Source organism: Grammomys surdaster, unplaced genomic scaffold (assembly GCF_004785775.1).
Source record: "Grammomys surdaster isolate TR1022 unplaced genomic scaffold, NIH_TR_1.0 60, whole genome shotgun sequence".
Taxonomy (NCBI): Eukaryota; Metazoa; Chordata; class Mammalia; order Rodentia; family Muridae; genus Grammomys; species Grammomys surdaster.
This window is the reverse complement of record NW_021604562.1, coordinates 7200924-7226740: the sequence shown is the minus strand read 5'-3', so window position 1 is coordinate 7226740 and position 25817 is coordinate 7200924. Positions and strand designations below refer to the sequence as shown.

The following is a 25817-nucleotide window of genomic DNA, read 5'->3' as shown; positions in this document are numbered from 1 at the left end:
ATTTCTTGCGGCTGTGAAGCTACTAATATAATCTCCAGCCTTACACTGGAAAATGAGACACAACTTTCCAAAGTGTCTCACAGCTCCCTTGAACATGAGCTTGATATCTAAATACATCACATGTGTACTGTGAGCTTTTCAAACAATAGCAATGTGCATCTACCATTATGCCTGTCCCTCTTGGCTCAGACAAGACCAATAGCTGCCACTAAGAGCTAAACATTGAAAGGGGAAAGAAAAGGGAATCGGTAATGGGAGAGATGAAGAGAGAAGAGATGGGCAGCATTAAGGGGGATGGTGTTGATAGAAGATAGATCTGCCAATGCACAGGCCCTGGAGGCTCCTCCTTTCTTACATCTTTTGTTCCTGACCTATTCACAGTACTCTTCAAGACAAATGACAGTGGAGATGGCCACAAATCTCTTCTTGCACCCTTTCTCATGGCTAGCCAAGCATAGATTGAAACCTCACTCATTTCAGGAGTGAAGTGAGGTGTGCTGAAAACCACTAACCATTTCCCAACATGAAATCTATTATCCATCCACCTGAAATCAAAACTGAAACCTACTCTGTGGAGTTATTCCTTTGGGTCATAGCATTCAAAGTTCCTACTAAAACACCAACTATTTTATCTCAAAAACAGATTAGATAGATAGATAGATAGATAGATAGATAGATAGATAGATAGATGGATAGATGGATAGATGGATAGATGGATAGATGGATAGATGGATAGATGGATAGATGGATAGATGGATAGATGGATAGATGGATAGATGGATAGATGGATAGATGGATAGATGGATAGATGGATAGATGGACAGACAGATAGATAGATAGATGAGGTTCTCGAAGTGTGGCACTTCAGTATTAAATTGTCACTGCCTGCCATTAAAACTTTAGTAAAGAATTGCCTACCAGATTCCCTCTTTTCTCCAGGGACTGCTGAGTAGCTACTATGTGAAAATTTTGGTATGAAACACTGGTGAAGACATTGTAAAAGAGCCTGAGGTTGTAAGGAGGGATGGTGGGAGAAGGGTGGATGATAACAGTAGGGGCTTTTGAGAGCAATTTGCAAGGTGAGAAAAAGAAGTGAGTTAGGAAATGTAATATGTATTGATTTTTCTGAGTCGGATAATGAATTAGATGCTTTTGCATCCATCATTTTACGTAATTCTTAACCCTACAAAGAAAGAAAATGTAGTGTTCCCATTTTGAAGCCAAAAACACTCCTGAAATTGGTCAAGGTTGCATACTACCTACCTACATGTGATGAAAGTTAGATTTGAACCTGGACCCATGTCCTGGGTTTATGATCCCCAGTAATACTGCATCACTCTCCACATTTATCAAGGGAGAGTCAGCCTTGTCTTTTCTATCTTTATCGCTCTAATCTTCCTTCTACTGGAAGAAGTCTCCTCTAGATCTCAAGTTTATCCTTCCTTCCAACAATGGATTGTCAAAGTTGAGACAGGATTTGCATGAATGACAGAGTTAGAGATCAGGCGTTGTCAGAATTGTCAGCAATGTTGGAAGAGCTGAGAATTACTTTTCTGGTTGCCACAGAGTTTTGAGGCCATTTATTCTCAGCTCCATTCTATGCATTGCTAGAATCAAAGATCTAGAGTAATGAATGCTGGGCCCAGGTCCTTTATCCTTGGCCCCATGTATATTAGTTTGCTTTGCTCTGACATAAAGGCTCATTTCATCCCCTCAGACTAGAAGATAAAAGAAAAACAGAAGATGTAGAGAGGATAAAAAAAAATATGTGTTTTACAGAGTAGCCTTAAGGTAGGAAGGAAAGATGTGACTGAAGATACCTTTTTGTCCCAAGAGGAGAACAGGGTTATGGAAAAGCATGTAGGGGCAAAAGAATCATACACAAAATGCTGTGAAGGAGGCTACTTCTCACCCAGACCCAGGGGGAACTGTTGGAGTTCCTAGATTCTCTTCTTCTCTTAGCTTGGAGAAAAGCGAGAGTTGGGGGAGAATGGTAATCTCTGAAGTCTACACTCAATGCGGGAAGGGAATAGTTGAGCCACCTAAAGTCAACATTAAGGGAGCAAAGCAGCTAGGGGCAGTTTCCTCCAACCTTAACTTTCAGTCCCCACCCCCACCCCAGCTCACTCCCACACTTCTCTCCTTGGTCTGCAGGACTGAGCGTCCTTTCCATTAACCTTTTCGCTCCCACCTCCATACACATACTATTTTCTTATACCCTCCAAAGCAGTCAGCAGTAACAGCCTCCGCAGCTGGCAAACCTGCCTGAGCACTTGGGTAGGGGGAGGGACACACCTCCCAATGCTGCGGGGATGGGGAAATGCGAGTGGGGGTTGTTCACTTGCCCTCGGATCTCTCTGCTGGAAAAGCTGAGCGGCAGAAACCAGGCATGCGCAGCATCTTAGGGCGCATTGTGATGGGAACTGCTTTTCAGAGTCTTTTCACAAAGACTCCAGAGTAACCACTAACCACCCCTCAAGACCCCTCATCTTTAAGACGCACATACAAATGTAAAGACGCTACAGCTTTTTAAAAACAGGAAACTGGTTGCAGCTTGAAAGTCTGGTCCATGTGAGGATTGGTGTATTTCTGTTGATCCCATCTCCGGTGTTGACATACGCCGGCGCCTAGGCTTTGCAGTCCAGAGCTGCAGTTTGCAGTGGAGCTAAGCGGTGTGCGGCTTTAATTCCACGTCAGATCAACTTTGATCAATATCCCCCTACCGGCCCAATTGGAAGAACCCAATTCACCGGAGCTGAGCCTTTGAGGCTTTTAGCTCTTTTCTTCTTCCCCCCTCTTTAGATCCACCATCTTCGAGGGCGGGGGAGCCCTTTGGTTTTCTTTATAATTTCTTTCTCATTTCTTTATCTCTTCCCTGTTTTGTTTTTGTTTTTCACGATTTTGGTTTCGCTCCGGTTTTAATTCTCTCTATCTGTTTCTGTCTATCTCCCTGTCTCTATCTCTGTGCCTGTCTCTGTCTCTCTGTCTGTCTCTGTCTCCTCTCTCTCTCTCTCTCTCTCTCTCTCTCTCTCTCTCTCTCTCTCTCTCTCTCTCTCTCTCTCTCTCTCTCTCTCTCTCTCTCTCTCTCTCTCAGAAATCGCTTTGGGGAACCCAGCTTGCAGCCAATGAACCCGCCTTCCAGATTGGTGTGAAGACAGAAGTGAGGTGGGGGGGGCGTGGGGGGGGTGTGAGAGATCCGGGGAGGGGGGGAGGGAGAGAGAGAGAGGGAGAGAGAGAGAGAGAGAGAGAGAGAGAGAGAAGAGAGAGAGAGAAGAGAGAGAGAGAAGAGAAGAGGAGGAGGCGGCGGAGGAGGAGGATTAGTGTTGGGTGGAAAGGAAGAGTGAGCGAGCGAGAGCAAGTTGAGGGGAGGGGGTGTAAGAGCCGGCGAATTCTTTTTCTTTTTCTATTATTATTTTGACGACTCCCGAGTTGCGCCCATGCTCTTGTCAGCTTCGTTTTAGGCGTAGCACAGCCAGGCAGAAGAAAATGGGGCAAAGCGTGCTCCGGGCGGTCTTCTTTTTAGTCCTGGGGCTTTTGGGTCATTCTCACGGAGGATTCCCCAACACCATCAGCATAGGTAAGCTCCCCAGAGCCAGCCAGAGGGGGCCGGGCTCTTCTGCATCTGAAACCCACTACCCTAGTGGGGCTGGGGGTATCGCACCGCGAGTCCCTGTCCTGCATGGCTTGGGGACGGTGACTAGGGATGGGGGACTAAGCTGAGATCTTGGAGACCTGAGCTGCAAGGAACTGAGTGTGGGGAGCATCCGAGATGAGAGAAGGGGTCTCTTGGGGCTAATGCGGGTTGACGGCCAGATTTTCTGAGCTGACCAAGGAGCAAGGGAGTCAAGCTGGAGGTTGGAATGCTGCAAGAGGCTAAGAGTCGCGGCTTTTCAGCTCGCTATTCTGGACTTTGCCAGAGCATGCTTGCAGCCACTGGAAGTTGTCCCAGGGTGATACTGCCTGTCTGGCCGCGCCAGGACGCATAACCTGGGCCCAGGTCGCCCCGTCCCCATCCCGCGTCTCAGGCTTCAGTAAGACAGGATAGTGTTAGAGGAAATGGAACCCACTTTGAATCCCCCAGACCAAGGAAGTAGCTGTGTGGATGGAGGATGGGGTGGGAAGTGGGGGGTGAGACCAGGAGTCGGGCAAGCAGGGAAGTCACGCAGACCAAGGATTCATGAATTGCGGCTGTGTCTGTCTGGAGACCAGCTCCAGTAGCCGGAAGGGAGTTCTCCCCGCCTCTCCCTGGATTTGCAAGTAGAGAAGTTAGAATTGTTGTTTTTATTGAACTAACCCCCCTGTATTGTCATGGGGGAAGGTTGGGACAGCAATGGGAACGAAATTGTTTTTCTTCCCACCCTATCCCTGTACCCCAGGGGGAAAAAAATGAACCAGCTGTGGGAATAAGGGTGGGGGTGGGGGTGGGGCTGGAGTCAGGGTTCAGGCCGGACTCAAGCTTAAGAAAGAACCAAGTCCGGCTTTTAGTTCCTTCATCCTTCCCCTACAGCAGCCTCCTCTTTCTCCCTTTTCTTTAGTTTCCTCCATTTACAAAACCCAGGTTTTTCACAGTGGAAATCAGAGTTTCTAAGTCTTGAAAAACACACAGGTTGAAAAAAAAATCAATCCTCAATTGAGCTTCCCAGTAACACTGAGGTAGCCTGGTAGCTCAGGCTTGCTACTTTCTAACTCATCCTGAAGTGGGGGGGGGGGGGGGCACACAAGCCGAATCTCGATTGCCTTTGCTTCTAGGTGGACTTTTCATGAGAAACACGGTACAGGAGCACAGCGCTTTCCGCTTTGCTGTGCAGTTATACAACACCAACCAGAACACCACTGAGAAGCCCTTCCATTTGAATTACCACGTAGACCACTTGGATTCCTCCAATAGTTTTTCTGTGACTAATGCTTGTAAGTAGATCTGCTTTGGCTCCCTTTGGGACCTTAAGGGACCTCATTTGCATTCTGTTTGTGATGCATGGGGCTTTGCATACACGTGTGCTGGGGGGTAGGGTGGGGGGTGATTGCCTCCAAGAGCCGACTGAGGCAGTAGTCAATCCTGGGTTCATGTTGCATAAAGCAACCTTGAAGGATTCTGCTGCGGGGCTGAAAGCAGTGGGCAAAACTCTGTGGCGAATTATGTTTGATGCAAAACTTCCACTTTCCTCCCTGCTAAACTGGTGTTCTCTCCCCCGCACCCTTTTTCGTGGGGGGAAAAGAAAGAAAGAAAGAAAATAGCATGGTTGTTCAGGGAAATTTCAGATGGGCTTTTTAAAAAAGAAGCAACAGCCGCTCCTTGATTGAGTCAATGCGGGGCATGCATTACTTGAGTGGTGAAGCTGTGTCTGGTGGGAGGAATGGGCTGAGTTTGATGATTGCCTGACACATAGTGACAAAATATGAGAACCCTGCAAACAAGTGACCTTGAGGCATAGATCAGGCTGGCTTCCCAAGCCCTTTCTGTCCTAACCCAGAGTGCTCTGATGGGAACTGATAAGACTACACACTGATTGCAAGTGATAAATGCATGTCAGCCTGAAAGCAAGAGGGAAGACCGTGCTCAGGTGACTTTTGGGAAAGCCAATCCTGTGTGTGTCATCGTACACACACACACTCACACACACACAGACATTCATACACATGCACACACACACACTCACATACACAGACATGCACACACACACACGATTGTTAAGGACAACACAGTTCTTAATTTAGAGCAAGTGGTTGGTTGTGGGAAGAGGCTTGAAGCATGAAAACTGAATACTAAAAAGGGGAATTTCATCAGCCCCCTGACATCCACAGTTGTACCCATGGTTATCTCTTTGCAAAGGGGAAATTTTAACAATAAAATCACAGGAACTCAAATGGCTAATAGCTTGTTGGACACAGGTTTTTGTTTTATTTTGTTTTGTTTAACTCAAAAGGAATTTTTGTGAGAAACACTGAATTCTTCATTTAAGCTTACTTTATTCCACTAAAAGTTTCTCCCAAATGAAGCCACTTAACATAAAGTATGTCTTGTTTCTCTGGAATGATGTGCTTTGAAATCTGAAGTTTCATCACATTTTGGGAAATGGTATTTGTGTCTGTTCAAATTTAACTTTGTATATGACCGACTTTCTTCCAATCCTTCCATCTTAAAAGAGATGGAATCCTTAACAGTCCTTAAACAGGCCCTCAAGAGTACATATCATTGGATTTAAAGACTTGGGCTGAAGGGAAAGTGGAGTGAAGAAGTACTTTTCAAGAAATGTAACAGTTATCAGCCTGCAGAAAAATTTAGCTGAAGGTGCAGATTCTTTTAAGAACATGTTCTGAGACACTGTGTATTTGGCATTCTTTAGTTTTCCAACACTGACAAAAAAAGAAATGTATTAACTTTAGTTAAGTGTGAAAGTTACAAAATGTCTGGCTATACTTCCTGTCTTACATTTGCAATCCCCAACCTCTCTCCAGCATTTAAGAGGCACAAGTGATTCTTAATCCTGCTGCACTGTGATCTCCTCAAGAGGCTGGATCTGGAAGGCAGTTTCCTAAATATCAATTAGAACAGATTTAAAACCAAATACATGAAACCAATAGGGTTCGTTATCATTAACAAGGGATAATACATATTTCATCTCCCTTCTCTGTCTTTCCACTGATGAGCTCTGGGCTAAAAGGGCCATTTGGTTTCTCAGGAATGATTGATTTCCAAAGCTTTGGGTCCTGCTCTTCTGATCAAACTGCTCTGACACTCAGCAGTCTGCCTCTGGCTCTCGGAACCATACCTGAACAGCGGTCAGGAAATGATCTCTGCCAGGAGAAAAATCTCAGGTTTAGGAACAGGTAATAAATCATCCATATTGGTGCTGAGGTGACTTAATTCCTTACCTTTCAAGGCAGTAAGTGACCAGTGAGAGGATGGGAAAACCAATTGATCAGAATCTCTCAACTTAAATCCATAGCACTCTTACAAAGCTGGGTTATAGTTGCACACTTGACAGTGTAAGAGTAGGGGTAAGATTCACTAGGCAGCAAGAAAAACAAGACCAAAAGGAAGTCTTGTCCTTGGTTATGGCAAATACACACAGGCATACACAGACCCAGGGCACACCTGGGAGAACAATCTAGAAATCAGTGATGTATACCTAGCTGCCTGTTGCACTCTCAGACTTTACAGCTAGCTCAGAAGACAGCCGAGAAAAGCTGCCATCTTCTCTGGTCCCCAGAACAGTCATGTCTGAAAGTCACAATTGTCTGAATGGGAGTCAGATCTCAAAGCTGTCTCCTGGCAGCTGCTGCTTGGTGGCTTAGTGTGAGAAAGATATTTAGTCTAACCGTAGCCCCTGAAAACAATAACTAAAGGGGACAGAGAAACCCTGGGGATGTTGGTCCCATCCCTCCCTCCATGGACTTTATTGTTCTTGTGGAAACATGAGTCAAATATGTCAGATACAAGCAAGCATTTCTAACAGTACATGAAACAAGCAAATGACTGCAGATGCCAGTCCTCCAAGTGATTACTTCCCAATTCTACAGAGGAAACGAATAATTCCAGTACCCTCTGGCCTTCCCATCTGATCTGAGGAACTCCAGTGAAAACCTCAGATGAGTCCAAATCTGGCTCAGAACCTCTCCTATCTAGTTCAGTGTGGAACTGGACTAGCAACAATTAAAGAACCTTCCTTGTCATCCAGAATTCCTAGTTTCAGCTTTCTTTGGGGTTAGGGCTAAGCACATACTTTTTAGGGCATAGGTATGCAGGCAAACTGAAATGTGAGGGGTAAACAGACACCAATGCCTTCTGTCCCCGCCCCTGCCCTCTGCTTCACCTCTGCACTGTCACCTTTCCCCATGCAATGTATTCAGAAGTCGTTCTCACAATGAATCCCAGGCACCAGTTATTTAAAGACTCTACTAGCAAGCGAGCTTTTTTTTTCTGCACAAGCCTCAAGAGGTTTGCTTAAGACAGACTCTAACTTCATTCTGTGCCTTAAGAGGCCAATAAAAGCCTCCCTGGCTTTGAAAGGTGGTTCAGTTGGGATCTTAGCTCAGAAGAGAATTTAAGTTTCTCAGAAAGAGTGATCTGATTTAGAGCACATGTTCCCATTTCATAGGAATTAATAGAGTTCGCTGCCTTACTTTTCAGTTTAGCTGGGTAAAGGCAAAGAGAATGACAGTGTAACTAAAACGGTTTCAACATTCATGCATCCGTAAACGTAGAAAGGCACACACATGATTAGTGCATAAGAAAAACAATGCATACCCATTTTGTTACAGATCTAGCATTTAGGGGAGGAGAAAAAAAAACCAAACCAATCTGATAATTCTCAGGCTTACAAGGATAGGGAAATATCAGGAGACTGCTCAGTCGCGCGGTTTGACTTTGCTGTCCCGTTTCCTTGGGAAGCCCCGTTGATTCCCTTGAAGTCCCCTCCTGTGTCATGCTGCTGTGCACTTGTAGTGCACTCCACACTACACCGCCCCAGCCTCTGCAGTGTCAGCTCATTAGCACACAGATCTCATATTCCCTCTCCGCACTGTCATTGCAAAAATTGCTGTTGTACACCTTTATGGCCAACAAATGTGCTTGTGGATTACGTACTGTTTTCGAGAAGCAGGCAAAAGACAAACGTAACCTGAAAGGTTATTCACCGCAGAATTGTGCTCTAAATGCATTGGCTTGAATAAAAATCTGTTGACGGAAGCTCAGGGTGGATGCTGAGACTGAGACTGTGGATGGTGGAACTACTTACAGGAATACCAGCACTGATGGAGCCCCAGGCAAAATCCCTTTTGTCAGCTAAACCTAACCTATCAATGGCAAGGTTTTCTTCTATTAATTTTTACAAGTGACTTGAAATCTACCTGCAAACTGAGAACTTGCCCCTTTTATAACTGAGCCTGTTTTGCTACCAAGTGTACTTAGCTGAGACAGGCTTCTATCTCCTACCCACAGAGTCACAATCTAATTATCTAATTACCCTAATTGCCAGGAAGGAGCCACTTAACCATTTAGGTCCATTTGGAAAAGAAATGTCTCTCTTGATCACAAGCTCTGCAATTGCATGGGCTTTGTTTGGCTTTGTTTGACTGTTTGCCTTCGTCATATAAGCTTATAGACTATGATGAATACCCTTGAGATTAAGGCTCTTGTCCTGCTATAGCCTGTCAAGTCCTAACCATTATCTGCTCTGACTCCACCTCCCCCATCCCTGAAGGATCTTTACACTTTTGTTGCCCTGCCTCCTCTACCCTGTCTCCTGACTAGTCCTCAGGAAGCTCACTGGCTTAGCTTTCTTGGTCCTTCTGGCAAGCTGGCTTAGCCTACTGAAACACGAAGGGGACACCTCAGTGGTGCCAGTAAAAGACTTAAGTTACCTTCTCACAAGGTTTACCATCATTTTCCCCTTAATCTATGCTTTTGTAATGGAAGAGGGAGGATGGTGAGGCTGTTCATGTTGGCCATAAAAATAGACGGCAATCAGCAGGCTGCAAAGGCGAGCTTCCTGCAAAGTGTATTGCCACTCATACAAGACAGCTTCCTATTGATCTAATAAGAAGGTTTTGCAGAAAAAAAAAGAATAAAAGAGGAAAGAGAATTGTTCCATTATTCTATCTGTGTTTACTGAAAAATGGGGCTGTGTTTTTTTTCTCTCTCTACAATTTAAACTTGTTTTTCTTCTAAATGAAACTAGTGCTCCATATGCCCCATCTTTTACCTCAATAGAGATTGTTTTCTTAATTGTATGTTTCCCTCCATAGTCCCTAAAATTAAGTGAGTAGTGGGAGCAACTTTAATACCTTTGGCCCCTGAGATATCTTTAACTGCCATGGCTATGAGTATTCAGACATGATTGGCTGCTTCTGTTTTGACATCTTGAGAAAATAAATGAAGGTGCTGAGGTGTTGCTGTTTGTCTTCCTTTCTGCATAGGAGATTTGTCATTTTTATGCAATTGATTTAAGGATTAAAGGACAACAGAGATTTTTAAGAGACAGCTAGACATTTAGGAGCTAGAATTAATTGCTTTGGAGCAGGAGAATAAAAGTCCTTATCCAAATGATTTGCCTTTGGAGTTCTTAGATTGGGGACCACTGATATATTTTAATAAAGCTTTTGTGAAACTTTGTACCTCCTATGAAGATCAAGAAAATCACATTAAACCAAATTTTGACTCAATTCCTTTGCATATTGGTAGTTTAGGCCTAATTAGATGAAATGTCCAGGAGACTACAACTTTAAAGCAACCAATAGAGGTAATAGTTATACTTTAACAAAGCAAGGGAGCTGTCCATGAGCGAAAGCAGTTCCCTCCCCCTGAAAGCTGCTCAGGGTTTATCCAAGCCCCAGACACAGAGTTTGAAATAGTCTCAGCCTAAAGTCTAGAATCAACACAGAGTTAGGGACACTGTCTCCCAAAGGAGTTAATGCTTAGCAAACTGATAATGTGGGCAAAATGTGTCTTTTTCATATCTCTACTTCTTTTATCATTACTATTTCCTTTCTTACCTGGCTATCCAGCTCATGTCTGTTGCCTGGTCTCCAATCACCTACTCACCAGCCCATCCACACTAACTTTACATAGGGACTATTTCCTGCACTGAGAGTCTAGGTCTTTTTTTTGTTTTCTTATCACACTGTTCTTGCTCTTAGTTCATTCTCCTTAAGGGACTATACACTACTTTGGGGATACCAGCTTTCTCCTGAACACAGAAATATAACCTAAAGTGGTAGAAGAGAGGATTGAAATGCATAACTTTAAAACCTGGGACTGTAAGAGGGATCATGTTTCAATTTCAAAGGAAGATACTCAAATAGGGAGCTCTTAGGTTATGATGCTCATATTGGCTTTTTACCCAAATCAAAGTCAGCAGGCTTCGGTTATAGAAGTCTCTGTCAGGGAAAAGGTAACTAGCTATTCACAGTAGGATGGGTATGAGCACAGCAAAACCCTAGGCTCAGCTTCTCTGTGCAAAACTTGAAAGTCTTTTGGAAAATGTTGGGAAGCAGCCCAAATACATAAGGTTTCATTTTATTGAAGTGGCTGTCGTAAGATCTCTAACTATATGTGGGCAGTGGCAGGAGATGCACTGTACCGAAGGAAAGTCATACAGGAGATGAGGGTGATGGGGAAGCTGAGTCTCATGCAGAAAGTTTCTATGCTTTGGAATGGCACATGGAATTGCATACCCATGGTGGTTGCACTGGATGCACTCAGCACCTAGCCATGAAGCAGCTCCTCTTCATTCCCTCTAGCCTTCTCTTACTTTGGCTCAATCATACATTCTTGCCCCTCTGCTAATGGAAGGAACCATCCTACTCTCTTCTGGACTCCTACTGCATGAGTGTGAAAAATGAATGACAGCCCTCCTTCTTGGTTCCCAATTGTCACTTGTTTTTTAAGCAGTGATCTTCAACGCAACACCATTTTAGCTTCTTTGAAAAAGTCAAAGGAGCATGGATAAGACAGGAAACAATGGTCTCTTATCATATGTGGCACAATTCAGTACAAATTAGCATTTATCAACCTTTCATGAATGCACCATATTCCTGAAAAGCATGTTAAAGATTAGGATTTAAAAGTTTGCTATGGGCCCAAGACTTTTCATTTCTAGCAAGGGCCTAGGGGGTGCTAATGCTCATGGTCTTTAAATCACATTTTGAACAAAAAAAGTCCGAAGTTTAGACATTGTATTTACCAAAGAAAAGTTCTTTGGGTCATGATTTTATCATAAAGACTTGTCTAATGAAACAAAGTTCTGCAAGAGATACATTTGCTTTTCTTCTGAGTCACATGTGTCTCAGTCATATTCCCAATAATCTCATGTCCATTTCAGCCAGGTAGATGTCATTATTAGATGCCTATTGAGAACGTTTGCTTAGAGTTGGTTTTTGTAGGAATGTGGAATGGTGAGCTACAAGGGCAGGCTGAGAGAGAATGTAGTTCATGAGTCAGAATGACAGTGTCTTGGCTACTTGCTGCCTCCCAAAGTGCCCTGTTTAGAAACTATATATGCAAGAGATCTAAGGTGGCTTTGTAGTTCCAACTCTATTTCCACTTTGCTTCTCTGAGTCAAGACATGACAGAAGGAGGCATATAACAACTGCTTTTCCACTGCTCAGCTTCTCTTAAACAGTGTTGGAAACAAGAAGCACAACACAATTCTATCTTTTTCAAGAAGAGATTGAAGAACTGACTCAATTTTCAGGTACTCAAAGTGAGGGAAGAAGTGTAATGTTGCTTCTGAACATATCTTAGCTAAGAACTGATCCAAGGAAGACATTAAAAGAATAGCCAATTTCATTCTAAGATTGAAACTGATACAATTCACCCCACCCCAAATATTGTCACTCTAACAGTCTGCCTTTAGTCTTTAATTTAACAATTTTACTTATCTGTATTATTGCATTAGAAACGTATGCTAAAATCTGAGTGTGCTGTCTGGAAGACAATGAGCTAAATAATTTTTACTCACTCACATTTAAATGGAATTATTTATCCAGCCTAACACCTATTGCCTTACAGAGTCCTCAGAAGGAGATATCCAGAGCAGGTAAGTGACCCCAGAATAAGACAGTTATCTGCCAAAGTTTGAGCAAAAAAAAAAAAAATGGATGGTGGGCATTAAGAAGGTTGTAGGAGAGCTTTTGGTGGCAAAAGGGTCAACAAAGTGCACCCTATCTCTTTCTTCACATTTGTCCTCAATAGTAAGCTCTGTTCCTTTATTCACTACAATCTTGTTTATATTTGACTATTTTAGTGGCATTTGATCCATGGAGTTGCTGTCTTTTGATGTAGTGAGCTTGCTGCCTGCTTTATGCATGGTTGTTTGTTGCCATGGATAATTGTGATGTTGGGATTTTCTGTAGTTATTGTGGAAAACTTTCAAAAGTAAAATCACTTTGTAAGCAAAAGTAGTGAGCAATTTTTAAGCTTTTAAAAATTGTTATGATAAACCTCCTCCCCCCTTCAGTTATCTATAGTTGGCTGATTGGTTAACGATAAAACAGGTAGAGATCAGGACTCAACCCACAGAAAGGTAAGTATATGGATACAGGTGTTAATATGGTGTTCTCTGCTGGGTGAGGTGTAAATTTAAGACAGACCTCTGACATTTGCAGTCAGACAGAGCATGTTATAGAACCTCCAATATCCATTTCATTACAACATCCAAAGCTGCTCATTGATTAGTATAAACCTGTGTCTTAGATTGGGCTGTTTGCATCAGAATTACCAGAGATGCTGTTTTAAATATGAATCCCTAGTTTATACCCTAAATGTCTGAATCAGAAAATATATGCTTTAGGTCTATCTAGCAAGCTTTGTGGGTAATAATAAGAACATAAATTCAATTTGAGAATCATATATTTAATAAATCCTGACACTCTAAACTGAAATAAGCAGATTCAGACTGAAATCTTTTGAACACCCACCAAGCACCAAGTATTGTGCCTATGCAGTTTCATACATGTTGCCTCTCTGGGTAATTGAACTACTATTGATCCATGTAATCATTAACAAGTTTGGCTGTCAACCTGAAAATTTAGGATAGGACTTGAGAAAACTAAGAGACTAGCCTTATAGTCCCTGAGACAAATAAAGCAACAACTCTGAGATGGCAAATAAAAACAGGGGAATAGTTTTCATTTTTAGTGTATCTTCCTATCTTTGCTTGTGAGCCAATGATGATTCTTTAAATATACTGTGAACTAGATGTCATGGCAAATGTCAGTCCATTTACTAAAATCCATGTGTTGTAATCATTTACTGTAGTGTTCATTGTGGCCTTCTTCTCCATGAGCGTTATAAACAAATTTAAAACAAGAACTGATATAATAAATACCACTCCACTGTGCCACATGGCAAACATTGTCCAAGGTATCTTATATGTTACATCCCAAGGAATCATTACATTTCTAGAAGTGAGGCACTTTTATCCCAATTTCATACAAAATAGAAATCGTAAGTGGTTCAAAATTCATAAGCAGCTAGCTCAAGGTTACACAGCTGGCTCTGTGGTAGCACCAAGAGAATTTCCTGCCTCTAGATCCTTACTCAATTTCAAATGAAGTTGAAATCATAAATGATTATAAGAGATAGACACATCACATACGTGGGGCACTAGACGGGTGTGTTTAATAAGGGATAGTGAAGCTTTTGACAATCTCTATGTTCCAAAGCCCTCAACATATACAAATCCCATTTTTAAGCCACCATGAAAGAAACAAGATACATCAGTAGTCCCTAAAATGGCTGACTGTGGAATGTCTCTGACATCTATACCACAATATACAGTATACTCCATTGAGCAGCTAATTATGGTTTGGGGAAAACTGTTAACTGGTCATGATAACTAGTGACAAAAATAGAGAGAAAAGAGTAAAGCTATACTCAAGGTGGGGGGAGCAGGGGGGAGGATAAAACCCATTGGCCTTCTTTTCTTAGCAAAACATTAAGGTATACCAGCATAGAACTTTCTATCTCTTGTGTATATATCACATATACAATCTTACACACACAACACTTTATACAGTTGTTTTCCTTAGCTAAATGCCACCTCAACTCTAACCTTCCACCAGAAAATGGTGAGGTGTATAGCAAGGGCAGAATGCTAGCATGGGGGTCATTAATATATATTTGGCAGATCAAAAGAGACCTTCTGAGGGGGCTTGCTTTGGAGAAATTGCTTAGCTTCTCATATATACTACTCACAAATTGAAGACACTATATAAGTTTAGAATCTTTGAAGAATCACCTAAGGTAAGAGATTCTCCTATATTTCAAGAGACAGGCTTAGATCTTTAAGCCAATGTCCAAAAGAAACATGTATGCTTATTTGGTTGAAGTTGCAGGCAGACAAAAGCCACCTTGGTCACACCCTATCATTAGGCATTACTTATAGCTTATCAATAGCCTGCTGTAGTAAGAGTGAAAGCAATATGCCTTCTGATCATAACTCATTTCCAGAAATAAGAGCAGGACACAAATAAAGTCCTTTTCTCATTAAAATAGTAAACAAGGAAACAAGTTAGTATCCTATTTTTGGACTTAGTCACATTCAGTCCCCTGTCATTTTAAGTGTTCCAACAGTAAGTAGTCTGTTTGCTAGTTCCTTGAGGCAGAGAAGACAACATCTAGTGGCAGAATTTTGCTAACCAAGAATCCCTGTCAGTAGCTTCAATCTTTTATGTTGAAAATAAAAATCATTGACATACGTAGCCAATCAATAAATATTGGACACTACCAATTCGCAAATAAGAAATTTAATGAACAAGTCTTCGGTGTTAATTGGAGATAAATGTCTGGGGTGCTTATAGAATCTGTTCTTGATTAAAACTTTATGAATGCTATATAACTACTCCAGGATGATATGTTTCTCAGCAAAGGCATGCCTAAAGTATAAATTAAGACCAACCTCCTAGATGTATCACCATACAATTTACTTTGAGGTCATAAAGTAAATTACAGAAAGTGAGCACTTTAGATCCCATGTTTCTATGGTTTTGGAAAACAATAAAAGGAGAACAGAGATTTATGAGACTGAGTAATGGACCAAGAGTTAAGACCCAGTTATAGTCTCGGGTCTGACATCAACTCCCTCAATCACTATAGACCAGCCTCTATATCTCTGGTTCTAGTTTCTATTGTTTTTAAAATAGAGAGGTACTTCTGGATGCTATCTGAGACTTTGATCATTGATAGCCTATCACTAAGTCTTACTAGCTAACTTCATTTCTAACTGAGGAAATATCATCTAAATGGAATCCCCCAACCTTTTCTGTATCTAGAAAGTTCTATTCATGTTTATTGTCCTAGCCCCCACTGTTAAGTCCTGTGATCAAATTATCAGATCATAAATCTGGTAGATAGTGTTTCTACCTAGTTATCACTTACCTTCCCTCATCCCAACCTCTTTCACTTATTATGAGACACTGAGCAAGTTACTTGACTTCGTGCCTCATATTCCTCAGTTAGGAGTGGGAATAATGATAACCCTTATTGGGTTGCTGAGAGTTTGAAATGAAACCACAAATTCATATAAAATATGTATAATAGTGTCCAGCATTCACTGGATATCATTATTGATATCATTGATTTAAGATATTTTGAGCTTTTTGTCCTAAAAACAGAAACCTAGTTTCTTTTGAAAACTGAAATCACTTGTCACTTCAGAAACCAGATTTCCTTCCTGAACAGCTGTTGTCTGAGCCTTTCTACAGTTCTAAGTTCTTCTTCAAACCACAGATTATTTTTTCTGCCAAGAAACCCATCACAACACCCCCTCATATTTCCAGCCCACCAACCTAACCTCAAACATCTCTCACCCATGCATCCAAGTTTGCACATCCAGTTTAACTCTTGGCAGCAATAACTATTCAGACACTCCATCATCAAGAAACTCTGTGAGTTGCATATCTCTGCATAATCTAAAGCAAAATTGCAAAGGAAGACCGATGGTTTCCTCTCCCAAAGAAACTATATTTTTTTCTAATTTAATATGCTTTAATATGCTTTTAATCTCAAACTGACTCATCTTTATGGAGAAAGAGAGAGAGAGAGAGAGAGAGAGAGAGAGAGAGAGAGAGAGAGAGAGAGAAAGAGAGAGAGGATTACCCAAACAGTTTATATGCAACTACACTAACTTCCCAAATGCCCAGGATGCATCTGTTTCTCCTATGAAAATGATTCAGAAGAAAACACACTGGCCAAGTACCCTCTGGACTAGCTCTGCAGACAAGACCTAGAACTTCTCTAAAACTGGGTCTGCCCACTGAGTAGTATCAGGAAAAGCAGGAAAAATAAATTGTTTATGGGTCTCCTGGCTATTCCATTCCTATGGACAATGCATTAGTGAGTGAGTTTTTTTTCTGAGACTGAAGAATTGAGATAAAAAAGGTTTCATGCATTCTCCTCTCTGATAGGCACTGCTGTGCACACAAGCATTTCTCATACATCTTCTCTCATTCCGTTCCACCTCTTGGTATCACTAAGCCCTTGATAATTCTTTTAATTTTAATGCTTCACCCTAAAGATGGTGAAAGCCAGATAGAACCCCACTTCTGGTATATTTCTGAGTCTAGGCAACTCCAGTATATAACAGTTTAGTCTACTCTCTGTAATTGGTATTCTGGATGTCCTTTGGCCTCCTGGTTTCTGACAGAATGAACCCACTGTCCTTTATTCTTCCTTCTACAGCCTATAGACATATAGGAACAGAAGGACATAAAAAACCAATGAGGAAATCAAAGCAGCACTTTCCCTTGGCTAAAAGTGATGTGAAACTGCCCAGGTTTTTATGCCACTCATTCCTGGTTCTTGTGTTTTCCTCCCTTACATTTTTGTGGCAAAGGGTTGTTGTTTAGACCTTCCTTAGTAAAAGGTTGTTTCTCCTATTCCATTTGGGGACACTTAACAGGCAAATTGTAGCTCTAAAATGGACTACAAGAATTTGAATCTTGACTCTCTTATTAGCAGTAGCCTAAACTTGATAAGTGACTTAACACCCCTGTGAAATGAGGATGAATAAAAGAATAAATATGTTACGCAGATGCTGTGAATATTAAATAGGAAGATCATTCATGCATAACATTTACCATGATGTGTGGCACATAGTAAGAGCCAAGTGTAATGGTAGCTACTATTAACACAGAACGGTGAGATGTTTGGAAATACAGATCTCAAAATTCAATGGATCAAGGGATTTTTTCCTATCTCTGGCCATTCTCCAAGCCTTGCAAAGCAACTCATCTCCCCTGTGATTGTATAGCTGAGAACAAGCTGGATGGGACAATCTTTGAATACTGAGAAGGCTACCTTGCGTATAAGGGACTAGGTTTGGGAGTAAAAAAGGTAGAGGGAGAAATTCTGTGATACATCATAAAATCAGGTTATATGTACTGCTAGGCCTCAACCATGCCACAATTAAGTACAATTCATCTAATCCTTCCTTATTTACTGTTTTAGAACTGAGGATGATTATCTTACTGCCCATGTTGCTTTGGATAAAGGATCAAGGTGCTTTGGATAAAGCAGCACAGAGGGTGGCATGATAACATTGGCATTTGTTGGATTAAAGGAAAGAGCAAACTTTCTCTAGATATAAATCTGGGGGTTTTTTTTTGTTTGTTTGTTTGTTTTTTAGTGTTTTAGAAGTAGCAGAATAGAAAACCGAACCCAGAAATCTTCACACAATCAAGGAGAAAAAATGTAGTTTGAGCTTTCTCATCAGGCACAGTTTTTTGCGAATTCTTTAGTTTCAGGTGATACGGGTAGCATGGATGTTTGGTGCATTTCCTTTTGAGTAGATGGCTTTTTTCCCTTTGGATGGTACTTGCCTGAGTCAGACTGGAAAGAGCAAAAGAAGGCAATATGTAAAAGGTTAGCAGAGACATTTTGCTAACGTGACTTTTTCCTCATTTCAGTTTTCTTTCTCTCCAGAGCAAAGGTTAACCATCTAATTCCATAAATTTGCTGGGGAGAATGCTGCTTAGGACCCCCAGACAATGCAGGCAGGTTTTTCTCCCGTTTTCCTGTCATCTGGCCTTGCTCTATGAGCAGCCTGTCTCGTACAGGCTGAAACCTGGGTGATGACCAAAAGCAGTGTGTGTGTTTTTTTCTTTTATATCCCAAGATATTCATGCTCCACCAGCTTCATCTCCTCTTCTCATTATTATGCAAGGCTGTTGCTGTTTTTCTTATAGATTAAAAAAAAAAAAACATGGTTCTCAGGAAAGGGAACTTAGGAGTCCAGGGGCTAAGTGACTATTCTAAGGTCTGCTGGTAGCAGAACTGGGATTGCTGTCTGGCTCCCAATTCTTGGTACTTCCCTAAGATGTCTTCTGAATCTGGTACTGCTCTTAGTTTTCCCTGCTGCACAGTGACACTCTGTATGAAAATGACAACCCTGTCAGTTTTAAATAGGTGCTAGAAAGGAAAAACAAAACCACAGCAAGTCAATTACGAATGCAGTAAAGCTCGAGTTTCAGGGGCCAAGGGTAATGATAATGTGCATTTAGTTCTCCTAGAGCCAACTTGTCTACATTTTACCACCCTTTGATTTATAGTCAAGAGTGAGCAAAACAAAGGCTAAAGGTGTAGAGCCCACTGACATATCACATAATTTTGGAGGTACATCAAGTACTTCTAATCCAACTACATCATTTTGTAGATGTGGGAAGGGAGGACAAAAAGAAGGGATTCATCAAAGATGATGCAAGATGAAAATTTGGACTTCTAAGTGTGGTCCCTCCCATCATCTTTTAAACCTTCCTACCAGAAAGCTATACTAAAACAATACCATAGAACCTATTACTTTTATTTTATTTATTTATTTTTTGGTATCTCTTTTTCTTGAATTATGTTACATTTACAAGTTATAGTATCTCAAACCAATTTTCAAATGTAATCAATCTTTTAGTGAGTATAGAAGTTAAATGTCAAGTTCACTCATGATCAGTGTTTTCAAAAACAGTACTTCAAAAATATTTATGAATCAAATTAGCTATGTTGAGCAGAAATCAAGGCTGGGGACATAGCACAGTGATATAGCACTTGCCTAGCAAGAAGTGGAAGAAAATGAGAAAAGAACAGAAGAAAAGAAACATGGAGTTTTACCACATTTTCAAGATCATATTCTGTGCTTTTATTATATCCTTTTATTCTATTGGGGAGACTTTCTAGATTTTGAAAATTTTAAAAAATAATCAATTATTATTTATACTTATAATATCACATAGTCATTTTACTATATACTTGTGGCACATAAAACAACTACAGTATATATAGTTATACATTTATATTTATACATGTGACTCTACTGCCAAATTTGATACATTCAGGGATTTTATTCTCATTTCACAGAAATTCACAATTATGCACCAACTTGCTGTAACATTAATATTCTAGGTCAGGTTTGAAAACTTAATAAACAGATAATAAATGAGTACTTATCCTTTCTGCAATGATCACTGTTCCTCCACTGACACAGCAAAAAGTAAAAGTAGAGTAGCACATGCCTATAACCTTAGCACTTAGACAGACGAGGCAGAAGGGTCATGAGTTCAAGATCAGCTTAGGGCATACAACAAAACCTTGCCTCAGAAAAGGAAGAGAGATTCTATTCCCATGATACCTCAACTATACAGCTACACAAGCAGTATCTGAACAATGGTGATACCCATTGGAATGCTGTCATAGAAAGGAGTAATCTTACAGGACCCCAGTACTGATGAGATGGGAAGAATTAGTCTTTCTCAGGAATGAATCCTTTTATTGGTTAATCAATACCAAGTGCTCAGTCCTGAAATTGTATGCATACTGTCTTAGTTAGGATTTCTATCACTGTGATGAAACACCATGACCAAAAAGCAAGTTGGGGATGAAAGTGTTTATTTGGCTTACACTTAGACATCACAATTCATCACTGAAAGAAATTGGGACAGGAACTCAAAAAGGGCAGGAATCCAGAGTCAGGAGCTGATGCAGAAGTCACGGAGAGGTGTTGCTTAGTTACTTACTCAACATAGCTTGTTCAATCTGCTTTCTATAGAACCTAGGACTTCCAGCTTAGGGATGGCACCATCTACCACATGCTGGGCCCTCCCTCATCAATCACTAATAAAAAAAATGCCCTACAGGCTTGTCCACAGCCTGATTTTATAGAGCCATTGTCTTAATTGAGGTTTACTCCTCTCAGATGACTTTAGTTTGTGTTAGGTTGATATGAAACTATCCAGCACACATACAAATAACATTATATGGACTCAGCACATTGTGCATATATGTTTATGAATGTGTGTGTGTGTGTGTGTGTGTCTAACAATAATAATTAAAGAGAAAATGGTCATGAATTTGAGAGGGAACAGAAGCCATAAGGGAGGGGTTGGAGAGAAAGAAAAATCATACAATCATATTTTAATTGAAAATAAGAAAGAATAAAAAGGGACAAGAGAGATATATAATATAAAACACAGATAGACTGTATATAAAGTGTGGTCATGATCTGAAGCCAAATTCCTGAGTTCAAATCCTATGTATATATTACATCTAACTATATATACATCACAGTTTCCAAAACACCTTCCCATACATTTGCTAATTTGATCCTTATAATGCTCATTTAAGGCATACAGCTCAGGTGTTAGTATATCCACTTTGTAGATAAAGAAACTAAGACCAAGACGAGTAAAGCAACCAATGCCAGATTAGAGATTATGTAGTAGATAATAAGGAAAAGGGAGCTAGGGTTACCACCTTGAAGTGCTTTGGAAATTGTCAAGTGTATGACATTAGATGTAGTATGCAGCTGTCATAAGGTAGGACCACAGTCACAGATGATACTAGAGACTGGGCTGAATAGTAAGAGCCTCAGAAAACATGTTGTAAGGAAAACAATAAACTGTTATGGACCAAAATACTTGATAGTGTAACCAAACATTTTTGTATTACATGTGAGAGACAGACAGACAGACGGACGGACGGACGGACGGACGGACGGACAGACAGGCAGACAGACAGGGACACACACAAAAGGCAGGCAAGTAGACAGACAGACACATACACAAAGAGGGGGGAGGGAGGGATGGAGGGAGAGGTAGAGGGAGAGAGAGAGAAAGAGAGGGAGGGAGGGAGGGAGGGAGGGAGAGAGAGAGAGAGAGAGAGAGAGAGAGAGAGAGAGAGAGAGAGAGAGAGAGAGAGAGCAGCACTCACAGAAGTAGGACTAGGCTCACTTCTCTCACATTCCCAGAGTCCCCAAACAATCGCTACTGCACTTTATTAGTTGACCTTTGTCGAAAAAGAAAGAATAAGGAAACAACTTAGTTATTTGTAGAATCCACGTAGGCAGGAACTGCTTAATTGGGATCTCATGCAACGATAAGGAAAATATCACATAAATACTATGTTTTAAAACACCATTTGCATTCCAGGTGTGGGAGAGTAAAGAGTCAGGAAGGTGACAGGCAAGCTGGGCAGGAATGCTCCTCAGATTCTGAGGAGCCTGGCTACTCTCTTCAGCAATGACCACCGCAGCAAATAACCTCTATTTGATTATTAACACTTGCAGCTGTTCCTCAGTTATGAGTTTTGGAAACAAACAAGCAAACAAAAGCCTTGGTAAACTGGACAAAATTGCCAGTTCCTTGAAAGCAGAGAGGACCGTCCACTTTCCTGTAGCATGCATGAAGTCCACAGCAGCGAAGGACTCCATCATCAACTGTACCACAGATCTCACTAAGCCCTTTGGATTTTACAGCTCTAGGTGTTGAGCAAATATGTGTTGGGCACTTTGATCTTTCCATTAGTTGTTCCAGCGGAGGCAAGAGCAAATAAACACTTGTGTCTTGGCAAACTTTTCAAGTTCAATGGGACAGAAAGTTATAAGAGGAAGAAAAACAGGAAAAGAATTTTTCAATAGCAGGCTATCAAGGTTACTATAAATGCCATCTAACAAGGCAGCCCATTTAAAAAATGTAGTCCAAAATATATTAATATGATAAACCCAAATGAGGTCTCGTTATTCTTAGCACTAAAGTTCTGACTGTCCTTACAAACTGCCACTGCAGCCTAGATAGTGTCCATCAAGGTCTGTCCTGTTCTGCTAAAGTATTCCTTTCTGCCTCCTATTGAAGAGGATCCTAGTCCCAGGGGCAGCTTGCTCCCTCTTTTCTTTTCTTTTCTTTTCCTTTCTTTTCTTTTCTTTTTTTCTTTCCTTTCCTTTTCTTTCTTTCTTTCTTTCTTTCTTTATTTATTTATTTCTTCTTTCCTTCCTTCTTTCTTTCCTTCCTTACTATTTATTTATTTATTTATTTATTTATTTATTTTTATTTATTTTACTAAGTCACCCTGACAGCTTGTGCAGAGAGAGACTGTGTGTCTGCCTTGGCTTAGGAGCTTTGGAGAAAGCAGGTAGACACCTCTCTATCATACTGCCTAGATCAGAGCCTCTCGGACCAGATGTTTACCAGCTAAATTGCAGCTAAAATCAGGGCTCCTGATTCTGAAGTAGGTGGTGAAACTCTAAAATCACCATGATAAAAGAGATAGGGAAATGACCTTCTGTGCTGGTGCTGTTATGCTATGAAAGGGGCTCCATTATGGACCCTAGCAAGGGAGAAATTTCCAGGCAAGTCAAAGTCAGGGCCACTTTACACTGTGGAAAGTAAATGTATGGAACTCCTTAGCCCAGGAAATATAAATCCTGCCAGAGAAGGTTCAATACATTTGTGACTGTTAAAACAATGCTAGGTTATTAAGGAAAGCAAGGCTATTTGGGAATATGGTTAATCTCTGAGCTCAAAATCAGTGAGGACAACCAGATCCTCCGACAGCCTCACTGAAATGAGTCCTGAAAACATGCATACTATCAGAACTGTGACTGTATTTTCCAATTAATGAGGGGGTGGGGGAGAGATGTGGTGTTTATTCCCATTGTTTCAAACTGAGTCGCTAAAATCTACAGTTTGCTTTAAGTAATCCTTGCACCCAGGGGAGCAGTATTTCAAAGGAAAAGAACGAATGAAAGGAAGGAGAGAAGGAAGGGAGGGAGGGAGGAAGGGAGGGAGGGAGGGAGGGAGGGAGGCCTGGACCCCATCCCCTTATTCTGCTACTATAAACTACCTGTCTCCTCTTTAGGCTTTACCTCCCTCCCCTGCCCCCACTTGTGAAATAAGGTCATTAGTAAAGTTACCCCCAGAGTCCTTTCTAGCTTCAATAACATTTACTTCAAATGGCAACACAAGCTTCCCCTGGAGCACTGAGGACCTCTGGGCTTTCCAGGAGAGTTCCAGACTCCACCCAATGTATCATGCAAGCCTAGCTTCCACAATAGATGGAGCTGCTGTAAAGTTTGTATTTCATGAACTCTCTGAGGCCCCTACTCATTTTGAACAGAGCTCTATATAGTAGCAGCAACATTTGGTAGACTTTAACACTAGCGATGGCCAGACTTGCAGGTGCATATCTGTAATCTCAGCACTTGGGAGACTGATACAGGAGGGCTGCCACAACTGCAAGGATAGACTGGGATGCAAGGCTACTTTAAAAAGTAGTGAGGGCCTTGAAAGCGCTGGAATAGAAGAAGAAAATAAGAATTTAAAATCACCCAAGCTGTAGATCTACCTTGAGTAAGGATTCCTGTTCTGCCATTTTCAGCCAAGAGATTTCAAAAATTGTCTAAGTACACATTGTTTCAGTCTCCTCAGAAGATTAACAGTGGAATACTGCTTCTGTTCTAGTGGAATAATCAGGATTAAATGAAGAAATTGATAGCAGTGCTCAGCATGACACCTGACACAGTTTATTCTGTCATCAATGTGAAATGTCCTTAGTCTCCACTAAGTAAATACCAAGCAAAAACTTAAAATTGGTAAATTATCAAATATTGAGGTAATAAGGCTATAACTTGTTGCTGTTGTTGTTGTTGTTGAGACAGAGTCCCACTGTGTAGCCCAGCCTGGCAGGATCTCCCAACAGAGACCACACTGGCCTTGAACTCACAACAGATCCACCTACCTCTCACTCCTAAGTGCTGGGATTAAAAAGGTGTGTCATCATGCCTGGCCATACCATAACTTTGAAGCAATGGCTAATTACTTGGCTTCGTGGGGCTTTATATGTTCTGCCTCCTATAAGGACAAGTATACTTTCATCAGAACCATTTGGAAACTGGACAAACAAGAGAACTTTCTTCAATGAGGCTGCCATTTGGGTACAGACATACTGCTTAATTAAATGTTAGCTTCACGTCCCATGGGAGTCGATGAGAGTCCTACAGGATGGTAGATACACAGGGAACTTCCATAAAATGAGTCCTTGATGTAGCTCATGTGTTCACAGTGTTAAGCAATATTTTACCCTTCCTGTTGAAGGTGTAAAGTGAAACTGTGATATGAGGATAAGGCAAGGTAGGTTGCCACTATCTTCTGGCTTATTGGGTTCTTACTGTATTACTACCAAAGGCAGGGAGGAGGAGGACAAAGAAAGCAGCTTAGCTTGGTAAGGCAAAGCTAAATATTTTCCCAGTGAGCCCACCTCACTTTTGAGACAGGAGAAACTGTTCTATGGGGCCAAGATGAAGTGAGAAAAGTGAGATCAAAGGTAACAGCGTTGGAAGAGAGGTTGGTAAAGGAGCATCAATTATGCCTCAAGTTTTGCATACTCGTGTGTGGGGGGAAGTATGATGTGTGTGTGTGTGTGTGTGTGTGTGTGTGTGTGTGTGTGTGTGTAGTGTATGTATGTACATATCTGAGAACTAAAACAAAGGAATGACAACAGATATAAAGGTTCAGTTTTGACATGGAGACTCCACTGGTTACCTTCCATCCATGGTTTATTGCTCCCTTCTGTTTCTTTCCCCTTTCTTCTTACGACTTAGTACAAAAACTGTTCAGTTCATGGCAGCCTGAAAGCAAAGGATGAGATAAAAAGAGACCAAGGACCCAAAATCCACTTCAAAGGCATGACCCTGGTAATATGATCTCTTCTCTTGCTTCTCTGAGTAAGAAGCTCTCCATATTTGGTGGCACAATCCCATTAATGAGCTGGGATCTACTAATGAACTTAAACCCTAAAATTAATATATAATTTTGTTGTCTTTGCTCACCTCATGTTTAGGCACTGATATTGGTGAAACTTTGTGGATTTAGCTTCTGCCATTTCTAGGAGATATAATCTCACAGTAAATTTCCTCTTCCCCTGTTGTGTCCAGTCCTTTTCAGTATCCTATTCTACAATGTATCCTGAGCCTTAGACGTGGGGCTTATAGTATAGATGAGGAAAAGACGAGCAAAAAAAAAAAAAAAAAAAAAAAAAAAAAAAAAAAAAAAAAAAAAAA

The 25817-nt window shown here is 41.1% G+C and overlaps 1 protein-coding gene across 4 annotated transcripts in view; it reads left to right on the top strand.

Moving 5' to 3' along the window:
- Positions 1-2774: 2774 nt before the first annotated feature.
- Positions 2775-25817, top strand: part of Gria3 (glutamate ionotropic receptor AMPA type subunit 3) — a 254584-nt gene continuing 231541 nt past the window's right edge. For 3 of the 4 annotated variants that reach the window (XR_003714207.1, XM_028788498.1, XM_028789207.1), the window contains exons 1-2: positions 3191-3577; positions 4750-4908. Coding sequence is in view for 3 of the 4 variants with exons in the window: in XM_028788498.1 (XP_028644331.1) it covers positions 3487-3577; positions 4750-4908 (250 nt within the window). In the remaining variant the exon portion in view is untranslated. Of the gene's footprint in view, positions 3166-3190; positions 3578-4749; positions 4909-25817 lie in introns of those variants that run through there. The other variant, XM_028787867.1, reaches the window with a different exon arrangement.